The sequence below is a fragment of the Rhea pennata genome, chromosome 15 (genome assembly GCF_028389875.1).
Source record: "Rhea pennata isolate bPtePen1 chromosome 15, bPtePen1.pri, whole genome shotgun sequence".
In the NCBI taxonomy this organism is placed as follows: Eukaryota; Metazoa; Chordata; class Aves; order Rheiformes; family Rheidae; genus Rhea; species Rhea pennata.
Window position 1 is genome coordinate 13797434 of NC_084677.1, and position 12699 is coordinate 13810132.

The 12699-nt window shown below is 58.3% G+C and overlaps 1 protein-coding gene across 6 annotated transcripts; it reads right to left on the reverse strand.

The window, feature by feature from the left end:
* Positions 1 to 309: 309 nt before the first annotated feature.
* Positions 310 to 12400, reverse strand: LOC134147540 (lysosomal alpha-glucosidase-like). Of its 6 annotated transcripts, none has more exons than XM_062588750.1 (20): positions 12368 to 12400; positions 10567 to 11104; positions 10217 to 10362; positions 9180 to 9345; positions 8550 to 8646; positions 7274 to 7393; positions 6964 to 7082; positions 6762 to 6893; positions 5785 to 5895; positions 4646 to 4759; positions 4152 to 4236; positions 3478 to 3595; positions 3063 to 3196; positions 2727 to 2878; positions 2497 to 2645; positions 2035 to 2176; positions 1597 to 1695; positions 1223 to 1387; positions 949 to 1095; positions 310 to 705 (listed from the first exon to the last, which is right to left on the reverse strand). In XM_062588750.1, the coding sequence occupies exons 2-20, from the start codon at positions 11092 to 11094 to the stop codon at positions 643 to 645; spliced, it is 2787 nt and encodes a 928-aa protein (XP_062444734.1). In that variant the 5' UTR covers positions 11095 to 11104; positions 12368 to 12400; the 3' UTR covers positions 310 to 642. The 6 variants fall into 6 exon arrangements, 5 of the variants coding, with proteins under 5 accessions (XP_062444734.1, XP_062444733.1, XP_062444736.1 ...); XM_062588749.1 differs by having other exon boundaries at positions 12364 to 12387; XM_062588752.1 differs by lacking the exon at positions 12368 to 12400 and adding an exon at positions 12146 to 12214.
* Positions 12401 to 12699: the final 299 nt, after the last annotated feature.

The window sequence follows — 12699 nt, forward strand, 5'->3', positions numbered from 1 at the left end:
GGGGGGGGGGGGGCGGGGAAGGGCACCCGCGGGGGGAGGGGGCCGGGATGGGGAGGCCGGGATGGGGGTCGGGACTGGGGGGTCCTGGGGCTGCTACTGGGGCGTCGGGATAGGGGCACCCGCGATCGGACGCTGCGCCCGCACGGAGGCCGGGGGGGGGGGGGGGGTCTCCTGCCCCACCGGCCCTCGGGGCTGCGGGTGCCCGGGGCCATGGCGGGGCCCAGGGCTCGAACCCCCCCTCCCCGCCGCCACCCCGGCCGCATCCCCGTCCCCATCTCCGCACGGCCGCCCCACGTCACCACTCCCACCTCAAGCTCTCCACGTGCTTTTATTGTGGATGGCGCCTCGCGGCTCGGCCTCGCCGCGGGCCGCGTGGGGGGACGCCGCGGCGGCCATGCCCCCCCCCCGCCCGTCCCCCTGCACGCCCAGCCCCGAGGCCCTCGGCGGCCCCCCCCCCGTGCTCGCGTGGAAGCGTCGTGATGTGCCACAGTCCCCGGCGCTGCCTCCTCCGCGGTGGCAGCCCGGCCTCGAGGGCCGAAGCAAAGAGTGAGTGTCCCCTGGTGGGCAGCCCGGCGGGCGGGCGGCCCTTGGCGATGGCGCAGGACGGGATGGAAGCATCTCCTCTCCCCCGACGCCCGGCGCTCACAGCCACCGGAGGGAGAAGCCCTGGCTGAGGCCGAGGCCGAGGCCGCTCACGGTGAGGACCTGCAGGGTGAGAAGAGAGGCCCATGAGCCATGGCCTCGGGAGGATGCGGACACAGCCTGGGATGAGCATCCTTTACCCTATCGAGCTTGACTGAGCTAATCCTGGTGCCTCTCACACCAGCTCCCCATCGCCACAGCTGGGAAAAGACCCAGGAGTCCCCAACCCTCCTCCATGCTGCCCATCCTTCTTCTAACCCCTGGTACAAGGGCTGGGAGAGAAGGGATGGAGACCCTAGACCATACCTGGTTGTCCAGGTAGGAGAAGGGCTTCTCCTGGCCATTCAGGATGACCTTGCTGGGGGGCTCCCGAACACCAAAGATGCTCAGTGTGTCGATGGTGACGTACGTGGCCTCTGCACTGGCATGGAGGACAGTGGAGATGAAGATGTTCTGGAGTGGAGGTGAAGACATCAGTGCGAGGCGGCCAGGTGCCCCTGGCAGAGCCAGCCAGGGATCATCTCTGCCATGGGTATTGCAGTGGGACATCAGCCCCGCTGCCCTCCTAGCTGGGTCCTACCTGTGTGACGTTGAACACTAAGTAGGAGTAGCTGCCCCGCTCAAAGGTGTCCAGACTTTCACCATCATCCCAGAAGAGGTCACCCCAGGCAGTGGCACTCTGGGACAAGGCCACGATCAGGCGAAGGGGGTTCTCTCGGCTCACCTCGCTGGTTATCCCGGGTTTCTGGGGTCCAAAGAAACAGGTGTTGTTACAGCAGGCAAGCACCCAAGAGAAGGAGGGGGAAGGACCACGTGATGGGACAGGGAAGTGGAGGCACTAGCTGGGACATCACATCCCTGATCTGGTCCCCACTGGGGGAGAGAAGACATCCCATGTAGGGCACACACCTGCCCAGACACTGGGCAGCCAGGTTGGGCAAGACGGAGCCTCACCTGGGTGGGGAGGATGGCACCCTCCCGGACATGCAGGTTGAGGTGGTCCAGGGGAGCCGACATCTTCAACATCTCCCCGCTGCTGTTCACGGATGAGCCCTGGGCAGGCAACAGGAGACACGGGCATGAGGAGGGGCGAAGGCATTTGGGACAGCTCAGGCATGGGTCAGGGGCTCCCAGCCCTGACACAAGCACCACATCTCGCTGAAAAGGTGCTCTAACCCTTCTGCAGCCTCTGAGAGTGGCAGGTTCTTCCAGCACCTCCTACCGCCCCTTTCCCCCATTCCCTTTTCCTCCGGATCTTGTCTGAGCTCAACCATTGCCATATCTCCCCAATCGCCCAGGCTCCCTGGGGCTTTCAATGCACAGCCTAAGACAGCTTCTTCCTTGCAGTGCTGGGACCAGCTAAAAGCTGGCTCAGCCCATGGTGCTCCTCACCGTGTAGAAGTCGTACCACACGCCTCGGGGGAAATAGCCCATGACTGAGTCTGCTCCGGGCTCCAGCACTGGTGTTACCAGCAGGCTCCGTCCCCACAGGAACTGCCTGTCCATCCCGTATGTGGTCACATCCTGGGGGAACCTGCAGTGGGACAGGAACGCTACTTGGATCAGACACTTCTCCACCAGCAGCTGCAATCTGGACCTCCTCCAAACTGCTAGCCAAAGCCAGCTTCTCACCAGCTCTCAGCTGGAGGACGTGTTCATGTCTGCAACTGCAACAGCCAAGGGCCTGGCTTGTGGGCCCCAGGACAGCCATGGGGCAGGGGCACAGACCCTCCCACTGGTTGGTGGAAGTGGCACCCATTGGCCCATGAAAGGGGGTGCCAATGGCTTAATAAGGACAAGAGCCAAACCATGGTCATAGGGGGCACCTGGGCTCCCACATGCCCTGGCTCTTACTCAAAGAACAGAGGCCTGGCGACAGTGTCTCCTTGTAGGTGGGCACGGTGGAAAAGCGTGTAGAGGAAGGGCAGCAAGGAGTAGCGGGTCAGCAGCACGTCCTTCATGGCTGTCCGTGCTGCAGGGCTGAACACCGTTGGGTCTTGGGCCTGTAGGAGATGTGGGGAGTTAACAGCCACCCCATTGCACCCTCCCCTTCCCATCCTGGGGCCGGACACGCTCCCCTCCACCTTCTCGTTCTGGGTGTTGTGATTCCGGGCAAAGGGGTAGAAGGCGCCAAGTTGCATCCAGCGGGTGCACAGCTCCTCCGAGGTGCTGCCAGAGAAGCCGCAGATGTCTGCCCCGACCAGTGGGATCCCAAAGAGGCTGAAACTCAGCACCCCTACAAGCATGCAGGCAGGGATGTTCAGCAGGGTTGAGGAAGTTTGGGGATCTCTCTGCCCCAGTCTCCCAGGTGGGGGACATCTCCGGATGTCAGGGCGTCTGCCCAGGATGAGCAGAAAGTCCTAGGCACTGTCGGGGTATCTCCAGAGGGGAAGGACAGTGCTGTGAGACTGTGCACTCACCTGGGATAGAGTAATACATGTCCTTCCACTGGCTCTGGTTGTCGCCCAGCCAGTGCCCTGAGTAGCGGCCCTGGCTGGGGAAGGTGGAGCGAGAGATAACGAGCGGGCGCTTCCCTCGGATCTGGACCAAGGCACTAGAAGACAAGGGGTAGACAAGGAGGTGAGAGCAGACTTCAGGGGCTTGCCTCACCCTTCAAAGGCTGGTGCACAGCTATGGCTCCCACCAACCCCACCACAGCCTTCTGACCCATCACACAGGCTGGGAGCAGCCAGAACATCTCCCCTTTGGGTCAGGCACTCAAATCCAGCTGTTTTCAGATAGGCCTGGCTGTGATAGCCCCTGACCAGCAGGATCTGCCTTCGTTCCAGCCTCAGAGCTGGCAGGACAAGGGTATTCAAGCAGGGATGTGGGTACCTCGCTGTTGCCTTGGCTTCCATCAGCCCGTAGAGGTTGTGGAGGTTGTAGTGCACTGAAACGCTCTGTTTGGCTGAGGCACACACTGTCTTTGCGGAGAGTGACTCTCCCAGCACAGCTGCCAGAGAGGGAGAGACACCCTTGACAAGGTGTCACACGTGGCGGGGGGACAGATATGATACCGACACGCACAGGCTCCCACGCTTGCTAGCCCTGGGCCAGGCCTCCACCTGCCACGGCTCCAAGCAGAGCACCAAGGGCTCACCACGGCATGGGGGCAATCCTCGCTGAGCTCCCACTGCCAGCGCTGGTCCTTTACCTCACCCTGACATTGCTGTGCGCAAGCACTGATTTAAGAGCTGAGAACCAGATGGGAGTGTGGAGGTGTCTCAGAAGGTGCACAGTGCCTGAATCCACCTGCACCCCACAGATTCCCCAAAATGCCAGACAGACAGGAAAATATGCTGGAGAAAAGAAATCTCCTATGAGACTGTGAGCATACAACACTTGTGTATGGATACCTGTCCACATAAGTGTGGATGGACATGTTCAGGGTGTAAAATACAGATGTGATGTCTCTTAAAAATAGTTGTTCCCTCATAGTGCTCAGCTCCTGGCAATTTCATGGCATGTGGTACCTATCAACACAGCCTTCATTTTATCTCTGTCCTTACCTGGCATGTACGGTGGGTTTTCAAGGTCTCCTGGGGGGCAGCCGTCTGCAGATCCATCCATGAAGTTGGATGGCTCATTCATGTCCTAAGAAAATTAAAGGTGCAGTTTCAGGTAGGAGGTTTTAGGATTTGCAGACACTGCTCAGTCCCCTCCAACCCTAAAGATGGCACAACCCAAATTCAACTTGATGTTGTATTTCCTGTCTGAACTACTGGGGATTGCAATCCATCTCACATTTAAAAGGCTAGAGGCATCATTGATCCATTCAAGGAGCAGCAAACAGCTGAGCTCCTCTTTGCCCAGGGCACATGCAAGTGAGTGTCCATCCAGTACCCACAATAAATCAAATTTCCAAATGCAACAAAGCTGGAGAAGCAGCATTGGAGGGACATATGATCCTCCAAGGACTGGTGAAAGAAACATGCACTGGCTGCGAGCTGCACACAGTGAGCTCCTAGCTGGAGGTAACCTAAGGAGGTGAGGAGGGACTTACGATCCAGAGGCCGTCGAAAGGCACCTGGGCATGGAAACGCTGCAAATTCTCCAGCCACCACTGATGGGTGTCCAGGTTGGAGAAGTCTGCGAACGCAGTGAAGCCAGGCCACACCTGCAGAAAGGCCAGGAAACAGCACGCTCAGCAGACAGACCTCTCATGGGTCACTGCTTTGGGGACAGAGTGCATGTGAGGAGGCCAGTCCAGCTGCAGGAAGAGCAGCCCTTGCTCTCCTGGCCCTACTACACATGCAGGGTTGTAAGTACGTTGAAGGATCAGGGAGCAAGACAAGCAGTAAAACAGCAGATCAGGGATGACTACTTCAAGTTCCTTATCCTACTGCGGTATCTGAGGATGTCACCATGCTCAGGTGCCCTCGGTGTCCCTCTGAGGCCATCTCCATGCCACAAACGGATGAACGGAGGCACAAAAGTGAGCACACACTTTGGGGCACACAGGAAGCCTGTGGCTGAACAAGCCCAGCTCTCCTGGGCTGGTTCTTCAGTGCCTTCCACTTGCATAATCACTTACACAATCTAACCTGGTGCTGTGCTGGGAATCAGTGAAGAGCTGTGATTTCACTGTGCTTTGCCTCACTCCAGGAATTTTAGCTTCAGAGACAATTAACTTTCCCCAGTGTTTTTAGCCTCTGTTAAAAGTCATGAGACAGAAAGAGACAGCTGGAAAGAGCAAATAGCTTAGAAGATGGAGCAAACTGGAGAAGCATTGCTGCGAATTTGGAATAGTTAGGAGCAGATCCTGAGGCACTTGTCCATCACGGACAACCTCTCCTCACCCCAGAAACAGGAAGGGAGAGAAATCAGATGACCAGCCACAGTCAGCACCACAGGCTCTGATCTGTTAAGCTCATATGACTTCCACGGGTCCCTGCAGACTCCCACTGGGGCAGGAACAGACTCTGGAAGGTGGTAGAGAGGCCATGAGATGAAATACGCCCCCGAGCTAAGGAAAGCTGGGAGGGTTCAGGACAGAGCGAGGCTCTGGCAATTGGCCCAGCAAGGTCCCTCAACCACTTGGCTTTTCCTCTTGCATTAAGGAAGAAAACTTGGCACTGGTAATGCCAAACTCTGATAGGACTGGGCTTTCTCCCAGCTGTTCCTTACCAGAGATTTTCTTACCTGCCCTATTAGCGGCTGCCCTTGGGTGGTATTTATGAACAAGCCTCGTCTCAAGCCTTCATCAAAAGGCCAGTAGGAGCCGTGAGGGTTGGTGCTGCTGATACCGGGATCCTGAAAACAAAATAGAAGGAAAATGTCTTCCCCGACAGATCTTGGCCCCTTCCCCCAGCAATACCAACGTGATTCAGAGAAGATGAACAAATTAAGGTCAGCCGAGGCTCACACACGGCTGCTGTTTTGACCAAGAGGAACAGAAACTTGCTTCAGCACTTCCAGGCATACTTTCTAAAATGTCACTTCTGCAAGTACCGAGGGCTCGTTACAGTGTTTTGGGGAGGGGGGGACAAATATAAGAAATCATGCACTTGTGCAAGAAATGTCAGGTGACAGCAATGCTTGAATAGAGCCGTTCAAACAGACCCAGGGAACCCAACTTTTCCTGCCTCGAGAACCCTTTTCCACCTCAAGACACCCCTGGTCTCTGCTGCCACAAGCATGCAGAACCCACATCTCACTTACAAACACGGGAAATCCCAGCTGGGTCACAAGATCCCAACAGTTGCAGGGAAATAGAGACTCCTGAGTTGGAGTTAAGCAGCCCGACCCACAGTCCTGTTTGTCCGTCCTTGGGGAACTGGGACCCTGAGATTCTTTTATTCCTGAACCACACGTGAAGACAGCAGGATAACCTGGCTTGTGTCTCAAGTGGCCCATACCATTAGGGGGATTTCCACTTGTACAGCTTAGAGACTCCTGCCAAGCACTGGCACGAGCACCAGGCTCAGCCACAGATAAAAATCCTTGGCCCCAGAACCAGCTAATACAGCGCAGATGCTACGCCGGCAGATGCCAGCTGGGCCCACGAGCAGTACTTATACCACTGTCTTGGTCTGATTTGCAGCCTGATCACTCAGCCCGGCTCCGAAGTGAAAGACATCCCCTAACACACGGTAGGAGGGGGAGACTAATTGGAGTACCAAAATCATAACGTAGCGCTGGCCATGTTTGTGGAGGTCTTCCACCAGCAAGGGGAGGGAGGCAAACTTCTCGGAATCAAAGGTGAAGTCCCGGTATCCGTCCATATAATCAATGTCGTTCCACTGCGCATCCTGCAGGAAAGAGAGGCTCAGCAACACACGGGCAGAGCCCCAGCTTTCCTGCAGTGTGCCTTGATTTTACCTGTGGGATCTGGTAATTCCTCATGGCTTTCACAGTCTGCCAGGTTTCATTGCTTGATCCATACCCCCAGCGGCAGAGCTGGAAACCTAGTCCCCAGAGGGGTGGCATGGCCGGGAAACCTGGAGCAAGACAGATGTACCCAAGGGAGGCCAAGAGCAGTGTTGTGAAGGGATAGAAAAGGAAGAGGAAGAGTGAAAGAGAGGGCAGCCGTTTACATCTGAGGTCCTGGGTTGGTTTGGGAGGAGATGGGGTGAAGGTGGCAAGGCAGAGGTGATATAGGGCTGGGATGGGGATAAGGATGGTCACTTACCTATCACTTGCTGGTACTGCTGAATAACCATGTTGGGATCAGGCCCCAGGAAGATGTAAAAATCCAGAACTCCCCCAATGGTCCTCCAGGTTAGGGCTGGGGCAGGCTGCAGAGCCACCTCTTCAAAGGAGGAGAGAAAAAGACAGTGAGACCCAGGGGAGCAACAGCACCAATGGGAGACCTGAGGCACAGGCTGGGATCAGACAGTGTCTCAGGTAAAGTCAATCTTTGACAGGAAACAAGGAGAAAACCTTGTCTTGGATTCTTCAGATGCTGAATGGGTGCATGGAGGCTTCAAATATTGCAACCTGTGGATACCTCTGGTTTATACAGTTAGAAAATTCTCTATTTTAAAAATCTGTTCTATATATTGAAAGCTGTACCATTTTCCCAACTTCCACTTAAAGGCCACATTTGTGCACTGCTTTTCTTCACATCCTCCCCCAAATCCCTTCCTAAGTGCAGACTAAATTGAGAGCTACTTGTATGAGAGAGCATATGGGACCAAGAGCTTTCCCGGAAAAGGCTTTTTGCATGAATGAGTCCTCAAACCTCCGCTAGAGCTGATGCCTTTTCACAAGACTCTCCTGAGGACTCATCCTCGGGAGCATCACAGCAATAAAACGTAGTGCAGCTGGAGCTGAGCACCCTGGTGTGAGCAGACTCACAGCCGTGCGGACCCAGATGGCTTTACGCAGCGGCTGCTGGGAGGAACGTGACAGCACTGGTGCCCTCCCCGATACGGCAGGACCCTAATGGAGTGCAGTCCTGCCGCGTTACCCGCAGGAGGACGCACATGCAGCTGGATCCCACCTGGCAGTGCCAGGCCCCTGCTTTCCAGTGGCACATTGCACAGGCCACAGCTGGCATTGGCAGGGCACAGCAGGCTTTTGAGGCTGCTATCCCTGCCTGCACCAGGGTCAAGGCACGCCATCAAGCTTTGAGGCAAGGCCCCTTCATGAGGGCAGGGAATAGGCAGAGACCAGCACACAAGGGGCTTGCTTTTCCGACAGCAATTCGGCAGCTGGGCATGTGGTTAAACTGCTCGGCAGTTGCTAAAGAGCCTCACTTTAGCCAGGAAACAGATGGCTAAGCTCAATAACGGAGCCATGAAACCACATCTTTCCCTTTTATGGCTTCCTCTTGCCCCAAGTTCCTGAACCACCCGCTCAGGTCAGCCCCTCATCTGGCCAGGCCATGCTCCGTGACCCACCAAGGCCCTTCTCCAGGGACAAGGCAAGGCAAGATCAGTGACTGAGGAGCCCAAAACACCTACCCATTGCATTGCTGTTGAGGAGGAAAACACCATGAGCATCTCCACCCTGCTCCATCACTAGGTAGAAAGGATGCGCTCCATAGAGGTTGAACGATTCCTGCAAACGAGAGTTGCCTGGCTGAGGGAGCAGCTCCCCAGCCATAATGCCTGCAGGCTGCATCAGACCCTCCTGCCTGGACAGTCCGTGCTCAGGGTCTGCTGCTGAGCTGTGCTGGACATGAGGAAAACCTCCTGCCCAAAAGCAGCTTCACTGCAACCTGTTGCATGAATGTCAGGATGGAGCAGAAGGTGCTTGGGGCCTTCAGGGCCCTGAGCATTTTGCAATTGCTCTGAAATCCTCTCCTGGTATGCATCTCCCTGCCAGCCTTGTGGCAGCTCAGCGTCCTCCCTGGGATGCTGGTTCTGCCAGGGCAGCCGTGACAGGCCTGGGGAATCATGCAGGATCCACACACTACAGCTTTGAGCCCTTTGCCATGGCCCGCAGTGGCACAGGACGAGCTGCCGTGCTGGCCCCAGACTTCCCCAGTGCCACCGCCAAGCCCCGGGGCCATTTTCCCAGGACTTGTCCCATGGCTGGGTAGTTCCAGCCCCATCCTTGCCCCATGCTTGCAGAGGAGGAGGAAAGGGTACCGTGGGAGAGACATCCCGGGCCCACAGCGTCAAGGTGCTCCAGTCAAGGCTGTGCAGGAGGCTGCTGCGATGCTCCCCCAGCCCATAGAGGAACGGCGATGGGAGAGCAGTAGAAATCTGGAGAAACTGGTCGGCAAAGATCAAGGGAGCCACGGTGGTGTTGAGCCTGGCAGTAGTGACACAGGGGAAAAGAGGGTGAAGAGAGGGCATTGGGCTGATGTTAGTCCATTTGTCTATCATCAATTTATCCATTCCCTCCAGGAGTGCCTCGAGGGCCAGCAAAAGCAGTGTATTTCCCACTGGCATCGTCGGCCTGGTTGAGGAGGCAGGTGGGGAGCAGATGGGTGCTTGGATCTGGCTCAGTGCAAAGCATGGCCTGACCCTAAAAGCCAGCCTGACAGCACGGCCTCTCCGTGGTCACCAGAAGTTTCCACCAAGGTTATTGTTAACCATCAAAGCAATACAGCGGTGAAGCTTCTCAGCCTGTTGCTGCTGATAAACGGCTTCCAAGTAAAGGACAGACCACAGGCCGTAGCAAACCGAGGGCAAGAAGAGCAGGAAGGCAGCGTGATAGCATGAGGCTGCCAAAACATCCCATCCATAGACAGAGAGGCCTGCTAGAGCTGGCCAAAGACGTTGCATGGACAAAGCTACAGAAGTGACCAGAGCAGTGCAGCCAGGCTAAACGTGGCTCCTTTCCCCCAAATGCCCAGAGCCCAGTGCTTGCTGGAGTTTTGCCAAAAAGAAGCAAAGCTGCAGCCCTCAGGCAGCCCTTTCCCCAGAGCCACGGGTCCCTCATCGGTGACCGCTGCGGGGACCTGCACCCCGCGGCTCTGCCTTAGTGCACACGTGGTGTTTGGGAGCTGCACGGTCCCGGGCACTGTGCTGGTGCTGGTCTCTGTGGCACAGACAGTGATGAAGAGTGACTATTGCCCAGAGAGGTTTCCCCACGCCAGGCTAAGGAAAGCACGCGGGAGTCTATCTGGGGAGGAAAGAGGGTCCCCCGAGATGTCCCCGATGCAAAGGAGGGTCCTTACAGCACCGTGCCTGTCGCCCTGCGCCGCAGCAGCACCCCGAAGGGGTCCCGGGAGAACTCCACACTGTAGATGGGGTTTTCTGCTTTCTTCATCGCCTGGGGAACCTCGAGGGGAACCTCGTACCGAGGGTTGGCAGCATCGGTTATCTGCAAAAGGGAGAAAACATGCTTCAAAGACCAGCAAAGCAGGCGGGCAGAGTGTTGAAGACAGCAACCAAGCCACATACGGCAGGAGCAAAGCTGCTGCCAGCCGCGGCCCGAGCAGAGGACAGTCACCAGCGTCATGGGACAGGAGGACAAGGAGCCTGGCCGAGGGAGGGTGACAGCAACAGCGAGCCGGGGGCAGCTCACCTTGAGGCGCAGCCGCGTGTCCGTCTCGAACTGCACGTCCAGGCGCAGCGTCTCGACGTCCCGGGGGTAGTAGGCCTTCTCCCTCCGGACCAGCAGGCCCACCATGCCCAGCGCGGTCTGGTTGAGGCTCTGCAGCGTGTAGGTGGGGAAGTCGTGGGGGTAGAAGCACCAGGGCACCCCGCGCTTGCCGCCCGCCGGTGAGGGGCTCTCGATGAAGCAGCAGCCCCGGCTCTCGCAGAGCTCCTGGGTCACCACCACGCGCCTCTCCGGGTAGCAGTCAAAGCGGTGGCTCTCGGGCACCAGGAGGCATTTCGGGGGCGGCGCGGGCACATGCCAGCCCCGGGACACCTGCCGCAGCACCCACACGGTGACAGCGCTCAGCAGCACGGCCGCCACCAGCAGCCCGCTGCCCACCCACCACGGGGCCAGCTTCCCGCGGCAGGCGGCTTTCGGGGTGGCCCCCTCCTCCTCCGCCCTGCACCCCGCCGGCTGCGGGACGGCCGTCGTCAGCTTCTGGTACGACTTCATCTTCCTGGCGCTACAGCGAGGGGAAGATGGAGGCACGAATGAAGGGACCCACGAGGGGTGAGAGCATCCCTGCCTCGGCCCGCTGCCGTCGTAGCGCCCGGCCCCGCGTTCGCAGCTGCGACTCGCGCTGCAAACTCTTGACATTGAAGATGGATTTGCCAGGACCCGCTGCTTGGTATTTGCCTACGCTAGGACTCTGGAGACGCTGCCATGCAACTCCCCTGCAGCACCGAGGAGGCAGAGCGCCAGCAGATTGAAGCCTGCCCGCCACAATGGGGGTGGCAGAGCACCCCCCTCAAGCCGTTTTTGGCCAGATCTGAATTTATGGGCTGCAGAGCTTCCAGAAGGTGCAAGCAAAACCGAGCGCCCCTCTGCTTGCCACAGCAGCGCTGCTGCTCCAGGAGCCGCGGCACGGCTGCCGAGGTGCTGAGCATCCTCCGCTCTCACTCAAACCCTGAGGTTTTAGCCCCGGGGAGGGCTGGGTGGTGGGATTGCAAGGAACCTGCCATTACCCTCTGCCTCCCACTGCTAAAATACGATTTTAGAAAGCTCTCGGGCAAAAATCCTCCTGACTCCTGTAAGCCAAGCAGCTCTCCCCCCTTCCCCTCCCCCCCCCCGTGCGGACTGCAAGGAGCAACCTCTAGCACCTTAGATAACAGACACAACTTTCTTTCCTCCGCTTCCTGCTGAACCTACTGACACTCAGACCCATCTCGCCTCCAGCCCGCACGCTGCAAAAGCACGGCAGAACGGCTCTCCTCGCAAAGCGGCTTTCAGCGGCAGCCAACACCCCCGCTGGCTCCCGCACCAAAACGGCTCGGCCTGCTCGGGCCGGGCTGTGAAATGACCCCGTAAGCGGCAGCCCTCGCCCCACGCACAGAAAGAGCCTTATGCAATCGGTGCGTTTTCCCGGAGCCGCTACGGCCCCGGGGTAGGAGCGCCAACCTGCCGCTGCACGCATGCATGCACACACGCATGCACACACGCATGCACACGCATGCACACGCATGCACACGCATGCACACGCATGCACACGCATGCACACGCACACGCGGGGCCGCCGGGCGAGCGCCGTCCCCCCCAAGGCGTGCAAGCACCCGCGGGCGCCGCCGGCCCGGGCCCTCCCCGCCGCGGGCCGCTCGGGAGCCGGCCGCCAGCCTTGCCCCCCACCTCCCCGCCGCAGGCGGGCCGCGGAGGGGGGGGGAGCGGGGGGCAGCCGGCCCGGCCCGGCCCGGCCCGGCCCGGCCCGGCCCCGCGCCGGGCGCTTACACACACGTGTCTCCTCTTGACATTGGGGCGGCGGCGGCGGCGCTCCCAGGCTGCGGCCGCTCCGCCGTAAAAACCCTACAAGGCGCCCAGTGCCTACCGCTCCTCTCTAGTAGCAGCGCCACCACACCCGCCTCTCCCGGGCCGCGTCTGCCTGTTTTCCCTGTTTTGCTCAACTCCACTTTTTTATTTTTCTCCCCCATCTATCTACATATATATATATATATTTATATGATCAGTGCTGTTATAAAGCCCTGTGGTGCAGAATGGAGGGGATGTCAATGAATTTTTAGGAGATTTTCCACCATCTGGGTGTACCAGGCACCTCGAAACACCACA